This window comes from Eschscholzia californica, unplaced genomic scaffold, assembly GCF_041429995.1.
Source record: "Eschscholzia californica isolate CP2 unplaced genomic scaffold, dmEscCali1.0.p SCAF_2, whole genome shotgun sequence".
Classification (NCBI taxonomy): Eukaryota; Viridiplantae; Streptophyta; class Magnoliopsida; order Ranunculales; family Papaveraceae; genus Eschscholzia; species Eschscholzia californica.
The window spans coordinates 8,204,834-8,227,359 of record NW_028238309.1 but is presented as its reverse complement, the minus strand read 5'-3'; the positions used below and the strand labels follow the sequence as shown (position 1 = coordinate 8,227,359).

The following is a 22,526-nucleotide window of genomic DNA, read 5'->3' as shown; positions in this document are numbered from 1 at the left end:
TTCTAATCTCTTCGAAACTTCAATGGCTTCTAATCTCTTTGTTTTAGTTGCAAGTTTTAGATCTTATTTATGTGATCTAATTTTAGGTTTCAGAGATAAGACATATTTGATGTAATTCTTGGTTTAGGTTTATGTTTGGGTTTCAGAGATGATAGTTTTATGTGATGTAAATTTTAGGTTTAGGTTTCAGAGATACATATTTGATGTAATTTTAGGTTTCGGTTTCAGAGATGATACATATTTGTTTGGAATTTTTTGTTTAGGTTTAAGTTTGGGTTTTTATGTGATGTAAATTTTAGGGTTTGGTTTCACAGATATACATATTTGATGTAATTTTTGTTTTCTTTTTTGATGTTGATGATTGTTTATGGGATGGATGTCGATGATAGTTTCTGTGATGAAAATTGATGATGACGAAAGATCCTAACTTAAGATCTGTTTTAATTTATATTATTTTTTTAAACAAAAAGCTTGTTACCCGTCCGCCCGAGCCCGTTAGAGCCCGATCGGGTTCTTGGACAAAACCGGGCCGCGGGCACAAAAATACTCATAATGTGTCTGGCCCGATTTGCCCGATAGCCCGATCGGACAGTAGATCATTGAGCCCGATCCGCCCGTGCCCGCAAAAGTAAGAGTCCGAACTCGACCGAACCCGCCCGATTCCCACCCCTAGCCCGCCTTTTAAGCAACATTAATTGAATCTGGAGGCAACCTTTTTTTTTTTGGTGAATCAATGGACGCAACTTTGTAACGGTTGCATAAAATATGAATTCATTGAGATTTGTGCAATTAAATTGAACCGTTTCTTTAGCATTTGCTGACAAAAACAGCACGTGCCACCTATGCAGCTGGACGTATCTTTTTTCTAACAAAAGCCAAAACTTCTCTTTCCTCGATCTGTTCTGTAATTGAGATCAAATAGAAACAACGGTCGAGATCTTGCCGCGTCTTTGATCATGTGGCGAACACTTTTGTCATTTACAGAATCACACAAAAAAAAAAAGTACCTCCCCCCCGCCAAACTGAAACGTCGATGACTGTCTTCATTTCTTCAACCTCTCTCTCTCTAACATTCTCTCTGCAAATCGCTAGAGAGAGAGAGAGTATAACTTTCTCTCTCTAAGTTTTAACAGACTCCAAATTCCCTTTCACAGGTTAGTCCTCTCTCTCTCTCTCACTATCTCTAGGTATGGCTGTGATTTGATTCTGTTAAATTTACTGTTTTATAGATTTAATGTAGGAGATTTCACGATGAAGAAGAAACCTTCATCATCATCATCATCATCTACGCGTAACGTTGTACTCGTATTCGGATCAAAACTCATGATCTGTCTTTCAACTATCCTTTGTATCTACTCACTCCTCAAACTCTCCTCTCAATACTCATCAACTCATCAAAGATCTCTCAGTTTAGTGGATGAACATTTCCAAGGATCTCCTAAGATCGCTTTTCTCTTTTTAGCTCGTACAACTCTTTATCTCGATTTTTTATGGGGAAGCTTCTTTGAGGTTTTTAGTTTCTCTCTCTCTCTCTCTCTCTCTCTCTCTCTCTACAGAATTTCCCCCCATCTAAATTCTGATTTGTAAAAATTTTATGATATAATTTCAATTTGGGAAATTTGCAGAATGGAGATGCTCGAAATTTCTCAATTTATGTTCATTCAAAACCAGGTTTTGTGTTTGATGAAAGGAATACTAAATCAGCCTTCTTTTATGGTAGGCAATTACCTAAGAGCATTCAGGTACTACTTGCTTTGAAATTTTGTGGGGAAAAATGAATGAAGTTTGCTATTTGAGTGACCTAGTTTCTTGGTTAACTAACTGTTATGGTGATTTTGCCTTTGATTTGTTTGGAATTTTGGGTTAAATGTGATAGTGATGTTGCAGGTTCTTTGGGGAGAAGCAACTATGATTGAAGCGGAGAGGTTGCTTCTCGAAGAAGCACTTAAAGATCCAGCAAACCAGAGATTTGTTCTTTTATCTGATAGGTAGATTTGTTTCTCTTCTAAAAGGAATTTTAAATTTGTGTGAATAGATTACTTCATAAAGAGTTCATGGTCTGGGTTTGCTGTATCTTCCACAAGAGTAACGAAACCCCCTAAATGGGTACAAGATTGAAATAGATTAAAGAGTCCCGAAGGCGAAAATCGAGTACAAGATTGAAATTAATAACGAAGCCCCCTAGATGGGCATTCCACCACCACTCATCACAAGAGTAATGCGATTGAATTAGACAACAAAACATGAAAATCGTAATTCTTAAGCTCCTTCAATCTATACGGGGCCACACATATATATATTGAACTCAATACTATAGATGATTGCTTCTAGTGTACTGTCCCAATCTTTAAATATTCTCATGTTCCTCTCCTTCCATATAAAGTAAAAAGTATAAACCAGCTGGCTGCAAAAGAAGTGAGTTCCGAAATGGCTTTTTTTTTTTTGCTGGAGTTCCACCTGTGCATTCCTAGAAATGGCTTGTGTTGTTGAGGTTTATTGCTTCTGGTTTTAGTTCTCGGCGAGTCATTTCCTATTTAACCCGTTTATGAGTGTGTTTTAGTTTCGAGTAAGTGCTGTAAATCAACAAGGTTAGGATTTGAATCAGGAATTATGGGTCAAATTTGTGAATGAAGCTAGCTCTTGGGATTGCAGTCAAGAAGGACATGTACTTGAATTCTGTAGTTCCAAATAATAGTTGGTGTTGGTTTGTTGTGTAAAATTTTTCTTTTCTTCCATCACTGGTCTCCTTTTTGTATCCATCTTCATGTGTGTACAGATTTAGGTACAGATGAATTCTTGTTTCTATTTTTTTGTTACTTATGGAACTATTTCCTCCGATGTATATAATTGTCATATGATCGGTTCTTGTTATAATCTTGTTAACATTTTTCGTTGGCTTTTTTGTTCTTTTTTTACTCGGGGAATGTGAAGCATAGTTTCAATAGTTCCTTAATGCCAGAATAAATTTCTAAGAAATGTTTTGGTTCTACAGCTGTGTTCCTTTGTACAACTTCAGCTACATATACAACAGCTTGATTTCTTCTCCAAAAAGCTTCGTAGACAGGTAACTAGACTACTGTGCTTATGCTAGAAGAGCTTGTGATTCTACTCTAGATGGTTGACTGTTATCCCAAATGTTTCTTGATTAGTGAAGCTTATACTATTATTGTCAATATGAAATCTACACAGTCTCTCTGTTTTCACGTGTGACTGTCTCTGCTTGCAGCTTTCGTGATGCAAAGGAACGTAGTTACAATCCAAAGATGTCACCAATTATACGAAAAGGCAGATGGCGAAAAGGGTCTCAGGTTATATTTTCTTCTTTTATCTGGTTTCCCTCGGAAAGGGTTATCTTTGCAGAGTAAATTTTACAAGAACAAAGAAGTCTATAAACATTAGTTCAACAAAAAAAGAAGAAGGCTATAAACATGTGGGCATGTGGAAGGCCAAAAGCTTGGAATTGACTCCCATGACCTTGCACCTTGATTTTTTGACTCTACAAAGATGTTATGTTCATATTTAGGTTAGGAATGTGCAACATATTTGCAACTGTTGATCGTTTCATAAGGATTATATTGAAATTCATTTTGTATTGCAGTGGTTTACTCTGATCCGGAAACATGCAAAGGTTGTCGTAAATGATGAAGTTATCCTTCCTGTTTTCAAGAGATATTGTAAGGTACGCAATTACTCTCAGCATTTCCATACTACCATGTTTGCAAAAGATTCCTTAGTTCTCGTACTGGTCCCATGTCAAAATTGAGGTTCTTTTCATTATTTTACACTTCCGACATCATAATAAATCTTCATTTGCACGAAAGATACACATACCAGGCGAATGCTTCATTTTTATTTTGGCAGCAGCCTTTACTTCTTTGGTTGAACTATGTAATGATGAACCCCTCTGGTGTCCTTCTGCAGCGACGATTCTCCATTGATCCCACTACAGGAAAGCAGCGTCTAGTGAGTGACCTTCCTTCCCTGGTTGTTATGCATATCTTGTTACCTTAGATTGAGTTACTGAGTCTCATTTTTCTTGTCAGCCCTATGAACCAGGAATTCGTTTAATCTGGATCTCAGGTTTTATTACTGATAAGAAGTTCTATAAATTAATTAGAATGTACTCATGACTCGTGAGATATCTTCTGATTAGTGATTACCCTCCCTTGTGTAAGTGTAACTAGTTTGTTTCTTCCTTGGATTGAACATTTCTTGTTTAGTTGTACCTACCAGGCATTAGCGTGATAGTTGAAGTCTTTAGACAAGATTTCTAGTTGGGAAACAGAAGACATCTAAACACAAAAGCACCGAACCCAGCCACCCTCCTGACCTAGAACAGTAAACTCTCTTTCAGAATAACCAATATCTTACAGCGAAAGAAAACCTTATTTTCCCGTCATCTGATGTAGTTAACTTTTAACCAAGAATTAGATGTTTCCACAATTGTAAAACAGGTAAAACAAAGGCCAAAACAGAAAGCAATGAATAGATGATGGCTGAACATATTTCTAAAACCTCAAAATAAATGCACCTATAGGCAGTCCCTGGGTTTAGGACACCTTTGTCCTTAACATTTGAAATCCACATAGCCAAGCTTTTTGAAGTGAAGCGTGCTGCTCTCACTTTACTAGGAGAGACACTACGCAATTTTTTTCTTTTTTAAATCCTTTAAGTTGTATGTTAGATGGAACTGCATTTACCTAAAGATCAACTTTTTTTCATGAAAAGAAAGATCGACTTTGATGTCGTACTCATACTTTTCCTTATGGCCTATCAATGTAATCTGTCCCTTTTGAAAAATATATATTGTTGTTGGAACATAAAAAGATGGAAGTGAACTTTGATTGAACCCATTAACATTTGACATTTATCGCGTATATGTCAAGAGAGTGGTTGCTTGCCTTGCATAATCCATAATCAGTTTTTCTAATAGAACATTTTACACGTCAATCAATTGCAGAATCTTCATATACGGTACAACTGCATACCGGACGAACATTATGTGCAGACATTACTTGCTGTAAGTCTTAACCATCTTGAAAAGAAATTTAGTTTAATTTTACTCGATGTTAGATGATATATATTTGCTAATTTGATTTTGTTTTCCTGTTATTCACCAACAAGTTTTACATTAATTTTTATGTTCGATGTTTTTACTATCATTACTTGGTAATAACATTGATCAGCAATTGATTTCTATTTCTTATTGCTTATCAGACAAGTAACCTTGAAGGAGAACTCGAACGAAGAACCTTGACCTATACTTTGTGGATTAATCAGCCTACAAGAAGAGCCTGGCATCCTTTCACTTTTGATTATCCTAATGTGGGTCATCAGCAAATCAAACAAATACAGGTAAACAACCTTCATTTCTTCCATGTATGTCGACCCCTTTTGATCGCAAACAAGTTCTTTTGGCGGTGGATTAGTCTGGAACTCTGGATGAGTTCATCATTGTGAAGATTGTTCATAAAATAAATTTTAGACATCCAAACCATGTATAGTTTTGTTTTGCCCTACTTCAGGACAACACACGTGCTTTATTGTCAACCGAATTTAATTATTTTACTGAATAGTTTTCTGTTTTCTTCGATCCACCAGGACATCAACCACGTATACTATGAATCAGAATACAGGACTGAATGGTGTCGAAACAACTCTACTTTCGTGAACTGTTTTCTGTTTGCGAGGAAATTTTCGCGGGGCGCAGCAATGCGTATGTTGAGTGAAGGGATTTTGGCGAACAGCAATGCTACTGATAGTACTCCCTCATAAATTGGTGCATCTCCAGTCGTCTTTTAACACGCGTAACCTATATATATATACATATTGTTTTGATACCAGAGAAGGAAGACTATAGAAACAAGATGAGATGAGGCCCCGTATGGGGTGTTTACAGAGTGTAGCACGAATGATATACGATAGTAAACATTGTTACTCAATACAAAAAGATATTTAATGTAAGTTAACGTAAAGAAATAGTAGACAAAAGTTTAGTTTGTGTAGTTTTGATGATAAAGGAACTGAAATAAAATTGTGATGAATTTTATTCTTTCCTTACTATTAACATTTTCATAATTCATTGAGATACGAGTGGAGAAGACCTAGACATTATATCCTTGGTTGCTAGATAGCCCTTCTCCCATGTGGGACTATTTCCACACGTCTCCTCACGTGTGACGTGGTTAGCCTAACCCGTATTTTTTTATCTAGTGACGTGGAACACGTGTGACTTTTAAGCCTATCACGTGTGACCCTAGTTCAGATACCATGTTAAGTTTGTGGTCATCCAACTCGAAACCAGTTGACAATGAGTGGAGATAACCTAGACATTAAATTCTTGGTTGCTAAATAGCCCTTCTCCCATATGGGACTATTCTCACACTTTGCTTCTTTTTTCGTAATGTGTGACCGAATCTCTCTACAATAACTCTATACCATGTTAGCATTGATGGAGAAGATAATTAGCTTGTACTGTTCGACATGGAGTCGGTTATTGTTCACGAGCTACAAGGGGTCATTTGGGCCGAGACGACTAGAAATTCTAGAGGTTGTTATAGGGTAGCTACGGATTTGCAGCCACTTCAGTCTTATTAGGCGGGAATAGGGAGCAACCACCGTGGAGAACAATTAAGGCCTGGCGAGGAATAAAGGAATTATGACATTCTTTTGAAAGGTGTGAACTCAAACATTTTGTACAGAGAGAGTAACCAGGCAGCAGATTATTTATCCAAGATGAAGCCTTAAGACAACGTATTAGAATTCCTAATGATAGTGTAAAATAGGGTCCGAAAAACTTAGGTATAATTCTTTTCTATTTCTTCCTAACGCGTTCGAACCCTTTAAACTCAAAAATTGGACGAAGCTACGGATTCGCTTACCCCTTACAAAAATACAAAATAGTGTCTAGGTAGGGGTGGGAATCGGGACTGGCAGGCCGCCCGTGGGTATGAGAAGGGCCGGGGGGCGGGGGGGGGGGGGGGGGGGGGGGTACGAGCAATATAGCTTGAAAATAGTTGAACGAACTAATTGACGGTCATTAAGCAACCGGTGTTATTTATTAAACTATACAAGTCCACACCGGAACATTTGACCATCAAATTCAAATATTGGAGGGAAAACGTACTCTGTACTCTCCTTCTCCCCCTCTTTCATTTTCATTCTAGAGAGAAATTCAAGGAACCCTAAAATCTGACCAGTTAAGAAAGTTAAGAGAGAGAAAAAGAACAATGGCGGAGCTTCTAAGCCCTAATCCGTCGTCAACGGAGCGGAAACAGAGACCTTCCATGGCTTCTCGACTCCTCCAATCTCCGACAAGTCCGTTCTTCTTAGGTTCTAATGATGATCAATTAGAGCGCGCACAGGCACGTGCTGCTCGCGCCGCTGCAATTCGACGCAAATCCTTCTCCACCGCTGCTCCTCCTCCTTCCGATCCTTGTTTCAGTAAACAACAGCTTTCCGAGCTTTTCCAGAATTGTATCAAACTTGCTAGTGAAAATGTTTGTAGTCCCTCTTTTTCTCTTTATAATTTTTCATTTTTTCTTTGTACCGAACTTTATTAACCTAATTTGGTTTGTTGCTGTAGAAAATTAACCAAAAGAACACTTGGGAATTAACCCTAATTGACCATCTAAGCGAGCTTATTAAAGTCGGATTAGAAGATGAAACAGAAACTGAAACTAATTTCCAAAAGGTTTGAAGTCGTTTTATTGTAAATTCTTCATTTGAAATGAGTAATTGGTGTTTGTTTAAGATCTATTTCTTTTTTAGGCTAGTTGCACTTTGGAAGCTGGGGTTAAGATTTATGGGTTGAGAGTGGATTATGTGCATGCTGAGGCATATAAGGTACTCGGAGGGATCAATAGGGCTCGTCTAGAAGATGAACAAGGTTAGTTTTATTTTTTTCTTTTACATATAGCTTATTTTCGCTAACTATAGGTGATACTTAAACAAAATAAAAGGGTATAATGTTGATGTTGAAACTAGGTTAGAAGATGATTATGTAAATGTAGTTTTACTGCATCAGTATGTCGTCACATCGTGCATTATCCTTCATCAGTTTCTTAAATGCTAGGATTTAGTCAAGTCACCGATTTCCAACTTAAAGGACTTCACAGTAAGACCACAGTAAGACCACAGTAAGACAGAAAATTAAATAAAAAATGACCTGTATGTAAGAAGTGTGTATAGTGTAAAATTTTTCTTCCAGAAATGGATATTAATATCAAAAGCATCAGTGGGGTTCTTTAATCTATATCTTCAATTTTGATCGTTTCGAAGTAGAATGTTAGCTTCAAGACCCTCGGGCACTCCACTAACAACTTTTGTAACTCAAAACTATGTGTAATGATATTCACTGCCTATCTAAGAATCTCGTGCTGGAATTCCGCTGGGAATCTTCATTTATTTTATGTACTTGTGATTGCTTGGTCCCATGCCGTTGGAGCATCCCTTATTCCTTGAACTGTACAGTTACGTAGTATCCTTTTCTGCGGGGATTCTTGTTTTACATTTCTCAGTCTCTAGATCTCGGTTGTTGTGTTTGTCATGCCAGAAACTATTGTGGATGGTGAGTCTATTAGTGGTGGACAAAGCGGAAGCCATACAAAGAAAGATGTGGATAGAAAGGTTTAACATTTTTCTGATATCTTTAGTAGGTTTTGAGTTGTTGTGTAGTTCTATTAGTCACTACATTTAGCATATGCAGATATCACCTATAACGACACTGGAACCATCTTTTGAGGTGCTTAATGTAAAGAAGTTTGATGGTAAGTTGGTAACTTTGAATTCAAATTTGTTGCACAATGAAGTGGTTTTCTTATTTGTCTTTAAACTTATAACGGGATTGCTTTGTACATCAGTTGCATTTTCAGTTGATCCTTTGTATCATCAAACATCTGCACAGTTTGATGAAGGTGGGGCTAAAGGTCTCCTACTGAATAATCTTGGGGTGTACGGCTATTGTTCAGTTGTTTTTGATTCACTCGAATCACCTGGAAAGTGTATGTCTTGTGCACCTCAACGTGACAAATCAGATTTAATCGACATATCTTTTGCAAAAGGTGTGTTATGTTTAACAATATTATGATTGGATTTCTAATCCGTGTTTCAAGTGCTGAAATGGGAACATTCTTTTCTTGTTTGATCCACAGAAGACTACGAGGACATGGTGATTAACATGTCTTCCAAGAATGAAATATCTCCAACCTTGAGAAATATTATTAGTCAATTTGATGAATACAACCGAAGGTCATCCGATACTTTCTCTGCTGGTTTGGGAACAAAGGAACAAACTGAATCAGCTCATGTATTTGGTGACAACCAAGCTGATTCGGATGGCCATGCATTTGATAATTTTGAGGCCTGTGGCTTTGATCAGGACGATCAGGCAAGCATGGCTGATGAAAATTGTTATAACACAGATCCAACTTTTCCCAGTCAAGAAGAGGTAGTTGTTGCTAATGCACATTAAGATTAGTAGATTACTTCTGTTATTAGTCTTACCCTATTCCTGGAATTACTCGTCTTAATGGACTTACCTTTTTTTACCTCTACAGGAGAATGATTCCTTCATGTTCAATGGACCTGACATAAGTGATAGATTTGAGGAAGTTACTGATTTTATGTTTCGCGTGGGCTCTAAATCAAACCAAAATGCTTGGGCAGGTCCTGATCACTGGAAGTTTCGAAAGGCTAAAGGTAGGAACTGGAAGGGTGCGCTTTATATTATCGTTTTTTATACTTCGATGTGTTGATGCTGTAGTTCATTTGCAGATTCTGGCGGCATTTCTGTCACAGAAAATGGATCGCCAGTAACAGCAAAGAGATCAAGAACCAAACCACAAATAGAATCTGATATTGACTTTACGAAATCCTTGGACAGTGAAATGCTCAATATATTTGCTAAGCCCAAAAATCCCAAGTTGTTAATACTCCCCGCAAATAGAATGCATTGTAACACCACACTCCCAGAAGATTGCCATTATCAACCAGAGGAGCTCGTCAAGTTGTTTCTTCTTCCTAATGTTATGGTTAGTGTTTTGACTTGTAAGACTGATTTATTAAAGTTCACAGACGTGGTTTACAGATTAAAGTACTTAACACTTAACAGCAGCCTATTGTGGATGCCATTCCTTTAGTATGTGACAGCAACCGTTAAAAAGTGCTACTTTTATTTGGAAAACAACTTCCACTGAAACAATCTCAGATCCCCCTTTTGCCCCAATTATTGTAGTTGAGTTCCAAATAGAATAGCTCCTTTTATTTTATTTGTATAGACTAATGAATAATGTTGGTGTATAATAAAATTTGAAAATGGGAAGTAAAAGAAGTCATGGTACATGCTTTAACTTTTCTTACTATTTTTTTGCGGGGCGTTATAAAATATGCTGCACCAGAAACTGTTTACAATTAAAATCTCTTCTTTAATATGCTCCTAGGACTTACTTCTGTTACATAGTTTATTTCGTGTTGCATATTGTGATGGAATATATATTTTGTTTGTAGTGCCTTGGGAAGAGAGCAAGAAAAGTTTCAGGTAAAGTTACGTTTTTCTCTGCATGTAGTACTTATTTGATTTATTTGAGAGTATAGAATTGTAAATGGTTAAGCTACTTGACCTTATACAATGTCGTATCATAGTGCTTCTTCAACACTAAGCTCTCCCGAACATTTTCATTTACTGCATTATCAGATGAATCGAAGCACGATGGTGATTTTGGACCAGAGTCAGCTTGGGACAATGGAAGTGTAGATGATCAATTTGATGGTGTTCACAGTGAGACTGAAGACTCTAGCACACTTGTTTCTCAGCCTCGCCAGGTATGTCTTGTACAATTTCAACAAAAAAAAAAGGTATGTCTTGTACATCTTAGTTCTACTTTCAGATTAGTTTTATCTGCTCCAAGTAAGGTGTGGGGGCTAGCTTTTGGTTTGGGGGACAGTGTGAGGGAGGGGATGGGTTTCGTAAATAATGCAGCATGTGTTTCAGTAGCTCACCATTATTAACTTGTATACAAAAATAATTAGTATTCCTAGTAGACTTGTACGCGTAAAACCTCCAGGCCACCCTTTTCCTGTTCAATCAGTTGGTCTTTGACAATGGTCACATTGTTAATATCAACTACTAAATGACTGTATATATCTGTTTTATGAATGTCTTGAAGTCTTCCAATTCGATAATGCTTGTTTTCTTTCTTAACTATCTAGGTAAATAAGATCGAAGTTCAGTATGACAAAACCTCAAAGCAAGTTGATGTTCACGTCTTGAAAGGAACGATTTGGAACTATATGCAAGAAACAGTTAAACAACCTGATACAGTAAGTCCAAATGTTTCTTAATTTGTTTCTTCATTGGAGTGACTATTAAAATTGATTCTTTATCTCTTTATTTCTAAAGCGAGAAATTGATTTCTTAAGTATGGGTACTTTCTTGAACCTTAGGGCCATGAAGAGGCTCCAGTGTCTTTCAGGCAGCTCTTGTCCAGCTTTCCAGACGACTGTGAAGCAGCTGCACCAGAAGATATCTCTCCTCATCTTTGTTTCATATGCCTCTTGCACTTGGCTAATGAGCATGGCTTGCGTATTCTTGATAATCCAAACTTAAACGATCTTCAAATACATTTCTGAAAGTCTTGAACCTCTGAAGATGTACCGAAAACCACAACAATATTAGTCAGTCTTTTGTACAACCGATGTATATAGAGTACTTGAGATAAGTAACTCATATTCCATCTCTCACGGCCTTTACAATCTTAACAAGTTCGATAGTTCGCTTTCAAGTTTCAACTCTGATGATTTTCCTTCACTTGTAATATGCTGATGTTATGTTTCTAAAGCATGGTCTAGTTAGGGTTTTACTGAATGTAAGTTGAACAAAGGCATACAAGGTTTAACTTTACGACCATTAGTTCTTATACCAGATTTCTGAAAACCAGTTTGGTTTTCATGCTGATTTCTCTCTCTGCTTCTTTCTTGATAGTTGGTGTTGAATTAAGTATATATATATTGACAGTTAAAGTGAACATAGATATATTTTATTAGTTGATGCCACATGAAAGAAATGTTTGAACAGTAAGCAGAGGTAAAGAATATAAAATCTTCTAGTAAGATTGAGTTAGAGATCTGAAAAATCTTATAAAACACAATGAAGAGATAAAATAGGAATAAAGTTGATAAAGTTTGTTTAAGATAAAACACACTCGAAAATCAGGAGAGAGAAAGATAATGAGATTTGTTATCTTTTAAGGTGGTAAACAATAACCAAACATTCTATATATTGTGCTTGAACCATATGCTAGACTCAGGTTAAACCACTAAACCTATCGATCGTTTAATCTTTTCCGCACATCTCAAATGGCTAATAACTAGACAAATTAGCTCTTAATACAGTACCCAAACCCAGAATCAGACATATTATTGGAGCACAATATACTTTTTGGATCAAGATGGTTAAGTAAGTAGACCCTACGAAAAGAGCACATAAATTAGAAAGTTGTTGATATAGAGTTTATAAAAGTATGGATAAAGGATATGAAGAGGAAAATGGTTGCTTCAAAAGAAGAATGAAGGAATCTAGTTACTAAGAGTAGATAAAATGATAAAGATAGTTAAGTAGTGGCTAATCTTACTTTACAGCAGTATTTAACTATTTTTAGTACATAAGGTAGACAGCTAAGTGTTTTTCTAAACCAATAATCATCTCCACCTTATCCAAACATCCAAAAACCTTGGCAAGAAGAAATTTTGTTTTACTTTTAGTGGAAGAGAGAGATAAACACAAATTTTGCAATAAAATGTTAAAATTCATGATCTTATTTTATTGGGTGTGTCTATTGGTTCCCCTTCATTTTACTCTTTGGGCCTCCATCTCTCTTCGCCTCTCATGGATTGGGGTAGTCCGAGAACACTCAGACTGAACCTAATCCGTGTTTGGCCTAAACTTAGGGTAGATTACTCTAATGTGTGTCTATGGGTTTCCCTTCATTTTAATGTTGGGCCTCCATTTCTCTTCACGTCTCATGACTTGGGGTAGTCCGAGAGCACTTAGACTGAACCTAATCCGTGTTCGGCATAAACTTAGGGTAGATTAGTCCAAAGGCTGCTGGCCAAAATTTTAAACATAAAAAGAATCTATTCTTACCACCAATCAACCTCTCCTAATCTTCCACTAGGTTAGATCCCATTGGTTTTCCAACAACACAAGCAATGGGGTTTGAGTCTCTTTCTCTCTCCTCTAAAGTATATTTGGCATACTTTCATTCTTTGCTCTATAACCACCAGTCCAACTATTGGTTCAATTACTTTATCCAGACCTAGTCTAGACCTAACTCAAGTCATGTGCTCTCTCTCTCTCTCTCTCTCTCTCTCTCTCTCTCTCTCTCTCTCTCTCTCTCTCTCTCTCTCTCTCTCTCTCTCTCTCTCTCTCTCTCTCTCTCTCTCTCTCTCTCTCTCTCTCTCTCTCTCTCTCTCTCTCTCTCTCTCTCTCTCTCTCTCTCTCTCTCTCTTCTATATATATGATATGAGACTCACATTGCCTACTACAATCACTTATTCCTTTAGTTATTATTCCTTCTCTATAATTGAAGCCATGAATGATCTTCAGAAGTCTCAAATAACTAACTTAATTATCATTGCCCTTCTCTTCACCAGCCTCCTATTATCCACACCATTTCTATATCTTCTCCTTATTATCTCATTTTTAGGCACCCAAACTAGTCTTCTCCCCTCTTATAAACCTCAACAGGATAGCAACAAAACCCCTGTTTTTGTTTCAAAAAACAACTTATCTCAAGAAACCCAACAGAAGGTCAAGGTAGTCAAAGATAAAGAACCAGAGAAAGTCAATATTTCCATGAATAAGTCTACTTCCAAACCTAGTCTCTTCTTTGTAGAAGAAGAATCTGAAGTTGTAAAACACATACAAGAAGAAGAAGAAGAAGAAGAAGAAGATGAGTTTGGAGGACTTAGTGGGGAAGAGCTATTTAACAAAGCTGAAATATTTATTGACAACTTCTATGAGCAACTTAAGATACAAAAAAAAGAATCATGGAAGAGAATTCATGGCTTCTGTAATCAAAAAGCATATTGATGAAAAAGTGGGTTTTGTTTATTTAGAAACAGAGATTAGTTCTAATTGAATTTTCTTTAAGAAAAGGTTACTCCTTTGTGTAAGGATGTAGAAATATTACTTCCTCATTTTAGTGGAAATATATATATGAATGGTAACCAATGAAAGTTGTATTCAAAATCCTTGAACTCTACTCAATTGTTTCCTTATGTTCAACATGGATCGTTCGACGTCCCAAATAACAAATATATGAGTTCCCATTTCCTTCATTTAGACTCACCATATGCGAGTACAATAATAAACTCAATAGTACTTTTTAGTACCAAAAATAGTTCTATTGAGGACTAGGCACTAATGTCATCTCTCTCCTCCATTTATCTACCCTCTCTCTCCTCCTCCCTCTATTTGTTCAACTACTAGTTTGAGGAAAGATTCCTCCCTCTAGAAGTCCGGCGAAAGGGTCCCCATTTCGCAGGATCAAAGAGAGACAGAGAGAGGAAGGATGAGAGAGGGGGAGGATGAGAGTAGATGGAGCCTGGAGGAGGAGACAAAGGGAGGAGGGAGGGTGAATGCAAGAGAGTTAGAGAACGGAGGAGAGAGAAATGACAGTCGTGGTGGCCGGGGTTGGGAGGAGATTAGGGTTCAAGAAATTCTACTATCCGATAAAATTTGATAAAACCCACAATTTACCTTTAGAATTTTGTACCCAATAAATTTTCTGTTTTCTCAAAACCGCGGCCTTTTTAAATCGTGTATAAATTTGCCTTTTTAAATCGTGTAGAAATTTTAATAATTATTCTACTTGAAATTGGGTTCTGACATGTGTAGATTGATTCATATTTGAAACAAAAAAGATTGAACCCTGTAAAGTCCCAAGTATTTCTCTTCATGGGGCAGCAATAAGGTTTGGAAGACAAGGAGTAGTCATGACTGCTATAAGAACTTAAGTTTTAACAACAAGATTCTCACATAATGGTATAGTAGAAAGAAGATAGAGAAATTTGAAAATTAATTTCATTAAAACATAACCAGTTTCTCAGAACATATTTGATTTATAGATAAACTTTATTGCATAAGAGATGTATAACTAAAACAAACTGAGTTTCAAGCAAAACTTAAGTTATTTAGAGTTTTGCGTGTCCAGTAAGACCTCTCGGGGAAGCTTGATATAAGTTATGGATGAGTTGCTGCAACCAATCATTAGTCTGTGGGTCGTCCTGAAACATAACCATAAACCCGAAAAGGCAAGATAAGTATGAGAAAAATTAATAGTCCGACAAGAATATAACCAGATAGTGGAGTCGCTGTTCAAAATCGACTACCAATCCAATAGAATTAGTCGGATTGTGAGAGACAGTAGCAAACTAAAGATAATCGACCTATAGGATATGTATGTAAGATTTATACTTACAAGAAGAATCTGATTGAAAGTTCCATTACGTAACTCTATAGGAAGGGAAGTCCGCAAGCCACATCGAGCCCTAAATTGAGGCAATATCATTTAGATCTATGTAGTCGAGGTTCTATTGCGTAAAACACAAAAAGTAATAGAAAAACTTATAATAGAAATCGTGGTGGAATTACCTTGGATGCTCGGAAAGTCGCAGAAAACACCCAATGATATATTTTAAAAGCTGAGGTGAAGGATAATATATCAGCGATCGTAACATCAATGACAAAACACGCTTTAGTTCAAAAAAGCGTTTGAAGGTAGCACACGCGAATTGAAGAACCTCATCACTCAAAAGGATCTTTTGAATGATGATAACAGCACCCTAACCATTAAAATAGACCGTTAATAAGAAACAAAAATGTCTAAACATATATTGAATTATCAAACAAAAAAAAAGATAACGAAGTCAGCTAAAATAAGTTAAACAAATTGATGACAACACCATTGATGTTTACAGATTCCCAAATCATCAAAATCCAAATTGCGTTGTTTCACGCAAAACTTGTTTGTTTTACACATAAGTAGATTTCAAATCGATGGGGTTTTTGGAAATCCAGCAGAATCCGATCTCTCATTCCAGATCTCGATCTGGATTAGGATCACGATCTGGATCTTAAGTTATGACTCTTCGATAATAATGATTCAAGAGTTTAATTAGATTTTTCAAATCTTGTGGCAAAATTTAGATCCTTTAGGTGTAACCTAGAAGGAAATAGATCGGATCTTTAGCATCCCTTCGGAATTCGAAATGACCGCTAACAGTCCCCAAGGTATAGATCTGATCCGCCATCAACCCCTATCCTTAGATGTGTGAATCACGTTTCTATAAGACGCAGAGAAGCCATGTTCCAAACTTGGATTTCTTAAGCACGTCTTAAAAAAATCTAAACGAAAGATTAACTAGGAAAATAACAAAAATGCTTGCAAAACATTTACTGATCGAGAAACTCTAGCTACTTACCAATTTCTTGGACTCAGGACCATGTTCCACGATCTGAAGGCATCGAGGTATGATCTCGATAGCCAAAGGAACTCGGATGAGTTCACTCGGGTTGATATTCTCAAAATTGAAAGCCATTTTGTTGAATCTTAGAAAATCTCTCGCACAAGATGAAATGGTTAACTGACTCTTAGATGATGTCTCTCTTATATAGACTCCTACAGAGACAGTGCCCCAAACTTGATATCACAATCCATCAATCATTTATACATTTTCCAAATATATATATGGATACTTCTTAAAGGGAAATTAGGTCAAAACTCCCTATGGATTTTTTTCGGTGAAAAAGGAGCCCTCGCTCCTTCTTAGTCTTCAGTTCCTTGTTTATTTTCGTAATTTGGCAGGTAGTAATATATGGGGGTCCATTCCATTTACGTGACCCATTGAATTTAGAAGTATCGTTATACCAACCACGATTAATTTCCTCATTTTATGTTGTCTTAAAATATTTACTATTTAGTTATTGGGTCTTCGCCCCAATTTCCTATTCTTAAATACCATATTTCTTTTTTGTGCATTGGTTACCTAATTAATTATATGAGGGGATTTTTGAGCCATTGAAAATTTATGATAAATTTTGACAATAGATAATAAGTAATTCAGCTATTCGTAGATTCCCTAAAGTTGATTTAGAATTAGAAAAATTGTTATTTATTAGGTTTCTATTAGGACTAGGACTCTACCGGCCAGGCCCTATATATGGGTATTTTCTGAGTTATTTTTATTTATCCTTCTTTACTTTTTTTCCAATTAATTCTTCCCGTTCTTCAGTTGATAGTTTTAGTTTATATTTTAATTCCCTGGTGCTATATCTAAGTGGTATTCAAAAGGGTTATTTCTCAAATAGCCCCCAACTTTGTGACCATTTTCCTGCCTAGCCCCCAACTTTATCAAAAATACCCAGATGACCCCCTTTTTTAACTTATCGTTAAATGTCCGTTACTCTCTCTCCTCCATCTCACCACCTCTCTCTGTCACATCATCTATCACGCCACATCATCATCTTCAGCGGCAAAGGTCGCCGGCCGGCCAAATTTCTGGTTGGCGACCTTCAAATTTTTTTTCTCTGTCCTCTTTTTCTCTAAATTTTTTTTTTAATTCTCTCTCTAAACACTCCGACGAAGGGAAACCCTTCGCCTGAGTTCGGTCGGTTCTTGAGCAGACCGAACTCGGGCGAAGGGTTTCCCTTCGCCGGAGTGTTTAGAGAGAAAAAAAAAAGTTTGGAGGTCGCCGGTCGAAAATGTGGTCGGTCGGCGACCTTCACCGGTGACCTTCGCCGGTAATGATGATGATGTGGCGTGATAGATGATGTGGCAGAGAGAGGTGATGAGATGGAGGAGAGAGAGTAACAGACATTTAACGGTAAATTAAAAAAGAGAGTCATCTAGGTATTTTTGATAAAGTTGAGGGCTAGGCAGGAAACTAGTCACAAAGTTGGGGACTACTTGGGAAATAACCTTATTCAAATTCATCAACTTCTTGGGAAAATGGTCTTAAAATATCAGTGTGCTACTAAGATCTCTGAATGTAAGGTTGGCAACTTGGCTTCCACCTATTTCAAAATTAGGTCAGAGGCAAAGAATAATTATTTTTTTGGAAATGAAGAATTAAAATTGAAATAAAAAAAAGGTAATATGTACAGTGTCAAAAGCAAAATAGAACACCAACTTTTACTTACCCAAAGCTTATGAACCAAATATTAATGGATGTATCAGTCCAGAAGAAGCCATTAAGACATCCCAACTGTAGATAAAATCAGAGAAAAAATATGAATAAGCCCAATCCTTTCCTTTCGACAAGCTATATAATTTTTTCTTGAGAAAAAAGATGATTGATTGCACACACATTTTTCATAATCTTTGAAAGTCTGACTATATTTTAGCTTCCAAGTGCCCCAACAGAGTTACATGAGATTCGTATTTGAAGTTGAGAACTCCTCCGGACTTTTACCCTATTAATTGAAAAAGCAATTCCTTTATGTTCTTCGGCGAGAACCAAGCTAAATGCACTGAGTACAAGAAATGTAGTTATAATATAGAAGAACAATCACAGTGGATGTGAAGATGTCCTATCAATTTCCTCGGTTTTTTTTCAGAAAACACATCTATTGATCAAGTTAAAGCCTTCCAAGTGTCGGTGATCAATTGGGCAATGTCCCTAGGAGGCACAGGCAAAAAGAATTAAAAAGAAGCTTGGCAATGGAAGGTTAACTTTGTAGCCGACGCAAGGATCCGGACTCTGCTGTAGAGTTATCTAACAAACCTTCTGATTTACTCCCTTCGTCTCATATTAAGAGTCTCACTTTCCTTTTGGAGATGTCTCATATTAAGATTCCCATTTCCTTTTTTTTATCATATAAAACCCATCTAGCTTCCCACAATGCCCTTACCTTGAGTCAACTATAATTTGTTGGAACTAATACTTGCAATAAAAACACTTTGATGTTTACTGAGGTAGAAAAATGAGTCAACTATAATTTGTTCGAAATAGTACTTGCAATAAAAGCACTTTGATGTTCAGTGAGGTGGAAAAATGAGACTGTTAAATTTAAGATTTTTTTTTTCTATAATAAATAAGAGTACAAATGGAAGAACAAAATATATGAAAAAAAGTTGGAGTTCCAAAGTGGGACTCTTAATATGAGACAGATGGAGTATGATATATCACTTTTTCCATCCCGTGCTCAGTGTTGGAGGTGTAGAAGAAACTACTACGGATTTCCTTTAGGGGTTGACACTAAAAAGACATACACAATGAAAAATGGAAGTCGGTGTATTCATCTTTTAAAACAGATTTCCATGATACCTAAACTCTGACACAACAAAGTGGACTCCAAAGGAATAAACCGGGTTGCTTGGGACTTGATATGTAAGGATCTCCAGGGAGGAGGCTTGGTGGTCAAGAATCTAAGAATAATGAACAATGCCTTGCTATCCAAATGGATTTGGAGATATGCAATGGAGAAAAGGACCCTCTTGAAAGAATTGTGCAAGAAAAATTCGGAGAGAAAAAAGGAGGGTGCGAAACATAAGGTGCCAAAAGAGACGTATGGTTGTGGGGTCTAGGAAGGAAGGAAGGAAGACAACAACAAAGATTTAATGCATTCCATTTTGTTACCAAATGGAAGCTAGGAGAAGGAAAAGCGATAAGTTTCTGGTCGGATATTTGATGCATTGGATCCCCTTTGAAGGACAGATTCCCAGCTATTTTTTACCTCTCAGAGAGAAAGAACGAAAATGTTTATCAAATGTTTAATTGGAGCCAAGGGACATGGGAGATCAGACTAAGAAGCCTGAATGATTGGGAATTCCTATCTCAACACACTTTATGGAGACAACACTCACTTATCGACTTACTGAAGGGATCGAAGATTGCAGAGTTTGGATAAGAAGAGAAGGTCGATTTGCCGGTGTAGCATTGCTATAAGAGCCTATCTCGACAGACTACACTTACCCCCAAGAGGCAGGAAGTGCCACAGAATATTATACGAAGTCAAATTATCCCTACCAGGGTGAGTTTCTTAATATGGTCAGCTTTGAAAAACAAAACACCCACAATTTTGACATGTTTAAGACAAGAAGGGTGTCAATTCCAAATAGATGCAAAAAAGGAAGAAGAGATTGCAAATCACCTTTTTTTTACATTGTGAAAATGCCTGATTGCTGTGGGATTTTTTTTATATCCAAGTCAGGAAATCAATGGTGCCCTCTAAAGACGAACCAAGCAAACATTACTTCAGTGGCAGTCTCTCAGAGCAGGAAAGAAAGGAAATAGCTATGGACCCTTATTCCCCTCGCAATTTTGTGGACAATATGGAAGGATAGGAAAGAGAAAATTTTTGAAGAGTCCAGTCCTAATAGTAGCCTCGCGGTGGAGGACATCCTGGCTCATCTATTTTATTGGAGTAAAAACAATCTCTAGGCAAAGAACAAGTCATATATTGACTTTGTCACTAATTGGGAGGCCATAATGCTGTAACAAATAGCGTGACACTCCCATTCTTGTTTTTATTTTTTCCTGTTTTTTTGTCTACGACTCTTGTACATCTATTCTTTTATAAATATTAATTCAAAGTTTTTAAAAAAAACCTACACATTTCTTTATCTATAAATGGTGGAGAAAAGGATTCAGACTCCTACCTAGCGGTACTTCTTCCTCCGCTAAAACCGTAGCAGGATCGTCAACGATAAGCTCCGGTTCCCTCTCTATCAAAACCATAACCAACCAGAAGCATTAGGTGCTACAACATAGAGTATCGTTAAAAGAAACTATGAAAACTTAAAATATAAAGCTAATGCACTAACTCTGGAAGACTTTGCGTGTAAACTGAAGTTTGATCCATCTCTAACTTTCATAGCTATGTTAGGGTCAATCATACACCGTTTCAAAGATATCTTTGTCCCTAACATTATGTTATTGATCGTCTACACCAAAATCTGAGTGAATCATCTTCAAAAATAACAAAATACACACAGCAACACATCAATTTTTTTCCTACCAGTGCCTTGCGCACTTAAATAGTCATAACTCTCTCATCCGAAGTTCAAACGGCTATATCTATACCTTTCTGGAATCCACTAGAGATTAACTATAAGGTTGATTAAGACTCGAAATCTTCTGAAACTTTTACTAAACTCAAACACAGTACAATATTTCACCTGTTTTACTGACAGTACACTGCATATTCTACGGCTTGTACCTTTCTCCTCCGAACTCCACATGACATAAATGATACCTTTTCGGAAAGATGACATCTTGATCTACAACACTCGTGCTCTGAGAAAGTCCATTAGGATGTTCTCGAAGACCCAGGTTGTTCGAAAAAAGACTGCATTGTGCAGTCCTTTGTTTCAGCTCAACCGAATTGAACTCCAAAAATCTCTACACTTAGCATAACATCTCAGTCCTTAGCATTCCAACAGTAAACTCAATGTATTGGACTATCCACCGTATTTGCAACTTTAATATATAACCTAAACAATATCAATCTATACCCAAAATCATATAAATTCATCAAAAATCAACAATTGACCACCTATGTATACTTAATTACCTTGGTTAGCTTTACAAGATTATCCTAACATTATTACTAACAGAATTCCCAAATCTTCCTAATCATGAAAAAACCCTAAAATCCATAATTAAGCATATCATTGTCACCATCAAGTTAGAAAATTACCTTAAGTTAGATAATTGAGGCTAAAATTAGCTAGTCATTTGATGAATCCCTTTCAATTTCCTTCCCATTCAACATTTTCTACAAAATTCGAAATCATAGATCCATAAAAAAACCTAAATTACAGGAATTTTGTCGAGAGAGGAAGAGAAATTCACTTACCAAAATTCCACAAAAAGCCATGCTTAGATCACTTTCTTGAAGCTTGAATTCGAAATTCCACCCAAAACACTCTCTTTATCACTTTGGTTCGGTTCAAACCCTAACCTCCATTAGAAAATGTCGAGCGTAATTAAATTACTAAAGAACACGGCTGAATCGTAAGCTTTTAACACATATTTATAGTTTGGGGCCTCCATTTTATCTGGATACTAAGTTTCCCTCACATTTGAATTAGTTGCAAATTAGGTCCCTGGTTTAACTTGAGCCAAATGCAAAATAGATCCTCATCCAACCTTGTTATTTCATTAATTTAATCGAAAACCTGAGATGTTAAATTAAGGCTAAGAGTTAAGGTCGTAATAGTCTTACTATCGTGAACTTTAATAGCTTTTTGAGTCACTGGAAACATAAGTTGTCTATATCGTTCTCTTTACCTTTACTTAAGGTTTTTATCATGTTATCTCGTTATCGATTTATATATATGAATGTATTTTGTGTGCTCTATTTTATTGTTATGTAATTTTACAAGACAAGTTTGTTTTCAGAAAAATTATCTAAAACTTGGAACAATTAGTGGCAACATCGCCTGGAATGTGTATAATTTTGTGTGAACTGTTAAAAACGCGGCGGTAGAATCAACTAAATCGCGTTACATGCAACTGTTGTT

The 22,526-nt window shown here is 36.6% G+C and overlaps 3 protein-coding genes across 14 annotated transcripts; 2 read left to right on the top strand and 1 right to left on the bottom strand.

Moving 5' to 3' along the window:
• The first annotated feature begins 819 nt into the window (after positions 1-819).
• Positions 820-6,052, top strand: LOC147555884 (glycosyltransferase BC10-like). 2 transcript variants are annotated; one of them, XM_086663598.1, is made up of 11 exons: positions 820-1,154; positions 1,230-1,509; positions 1,626-1,742; positions 1,888-1,988; positions 2,993-3,064; positions 3,227-3,308; positions 3,599-3,679; positions 3,922-3,963; positions 4,961-5,020; positions 5,218-5,355; positions 5,602-6,052. In XM_086663598.1, exons 2-11 carry the CDS (start codon positions 1,252-1,254, stop codon positions 5,773-5,775), a joined length of 1,125 nt encoding a protein of 374 aa, XP_086519724.1. In that variant the 5' UTR covers positions 820-1,154; positions 1,230-1,251; the 3' UTR covers positions 5,776-6,052. The 2 variants fall into 2 exon arrangements, with proteins under 2 accessions (XP_086519724.1, XP_086519725.1); XM_086663599.1 differs by having other exon boundaries at positions 1,025-1,154; positions 1,241-1,509.
• A 481-nt stretch (positions 6,053-6,533) lies between these two features.
• On the top strand, positions 6,534-11,959 carry LOC147555883 (condensin complex subunit 2-like). Its single transcript, XM_086663597.1, has 13 exons — positions 6,534-7,499; positions 7,586-7,693; positions 7,771-7,888; positions 8,555-8,628; positions 8,708-8,768; positions 8,862-9,062; positions 9,153-9,448; positions 9,558-9,699; positions 9,775-10,031; positions 10,507-10,537; positions 10,694-10,821; positions 11,209-11,319; positions 11,443-11,959. Exons 1-13 carry the CDS (start codon positions 7,230-7,232, stop codon positions 11,626-11,628), a joined length of 1,983 nt encoding a protein of 660 aa, XP_086519723.1. The 5' UTR covers positions 6,534-7,229; the 3' UTR covers positions 11,629-11,959.
• A 3,109-nt stretch (positions 11,960-15,068) lies between these two features.
• Positions 15,069-22,030, bottom strand: LOC147555882 (uncharacterized). Of its 11 annotated transcripts, XM_086663591.1 has the most exons (10): positions 21,860-22,030; positions 21,701-21,778; positions 20,826-21,509; positions 20,661-20,726; positions 18,367-18,472; positions 18,200-18,264; positions 16,483-16,679; positions 15,653-15,843; positions 15,480-15,549; positions 15,069-15,285 (listed from the first exon to the last, which is right to left on the bottom strand). In XM_086663591.1, the coding sequence occupies exons 7-10, from the start codon at positions 16,597-16,599 to the stop codon at positions 15,193-15,195; spliced, it is 471 nt and encodes a 156-aa protein (XP_086519717.1). In that variant the 5' UTR covers positions 16,600-16,679; positions 18,200-18,264; positions 18,367-18,472; positions 20,661-20,726; positions 20,826-21,509; positions 21,701-21,778; positions 21,860-22,030; the 3' UTR covers positions 15,069-15,192. The 11 variants fall into 11 exon arrangements, 7 of the variants coding, with proteins under 7 accessions (XP_086519717.1, XP_086519715.1, XP_086519716.1 ...); XM_086663589.1 differs by lacking the exon at positions 20,826-21,509; XR_015235041.1 differs by lacking the exons at positions 16,483-16,679; positions 20,826-21,509.
• Positions 22,031-22,526: the final 496 nt, after the last annotated feature.

What these genes read in the sequence shown, in the direction of transcription:
- LOC147555884 (XM_086663598.1), top strand. Translation starts at nt 1,252, where the DNA reads ATGAAGAAGAAACCTTCATCATCATCATCATCATCTACGCGTAACGTT. An exon ending in CTACAGGAAAGCAGCGTCTA is followed by an intron (nt 3,964 to 4,960) that starts GTGAGTGACCTT and finishes AATCAATTGCAG; the next exon opens with AATCTTCATATACGGTACAA. An exon ending in ATGTGCAGACATTACTTGCT is followed by an intron (nt 5,021 to 5,217) that starts GTAAGTCTTAAC and finishes ATTGCTTATCAG; the next exon opens with ACAAGTAACCTTGAAGGAGA.
- LOC147555883 (XM_086663597.1), top strand. Translation starts at nt 7,230, where the DNA reads ATGGCGGAGCTTCTAAGCCCTAATCCGTCGTCAACGGAGCGGAAACAG. An exon ending in CTGAAACTAATTTCCAAAAG is followed by an intron (nt 7,694 to 7,770) that starts GTTTGAAGTCGT and finishes TTTCTTTTTTAG; the next exon opens with GCTAGTTGCACTTTGGAAGC. An exon ending in CGACATATCTTTTGCAAAAG is followed by an intron (nt 9,063 to 9,152) that starts GTGTGTTATGTT and finishes TTTGATCCACAG; the next exon opens with AAGACTACGAGGACATGGTG.
- LOC147555882 (XM_086663591.1), bottom strand. Translation starts at nt 16,599, where the DNA reads ATGGCTTTCAATTTTGAGAATATCAACCCGAGTGAACTCATCCGAGTT. An exon ending in GTCCTGAGTCCAAGAAATTG is followed by an intron (nt 15,844 to 16,482) that starts GTAAGTAGCTAG and finishes TTTAATGGTTAG; the next exon opens with GGTGCTGTTATCATCATTCA. An exon ending in CTTTCAATCAGATTCTTCTT is followed by an intron (nt 15,286 to 15,479) that starts GTAAGTATAAAT and finishes GTTATGTTTCAG; the next exon opens with GACGACCCACAGACTAATGA.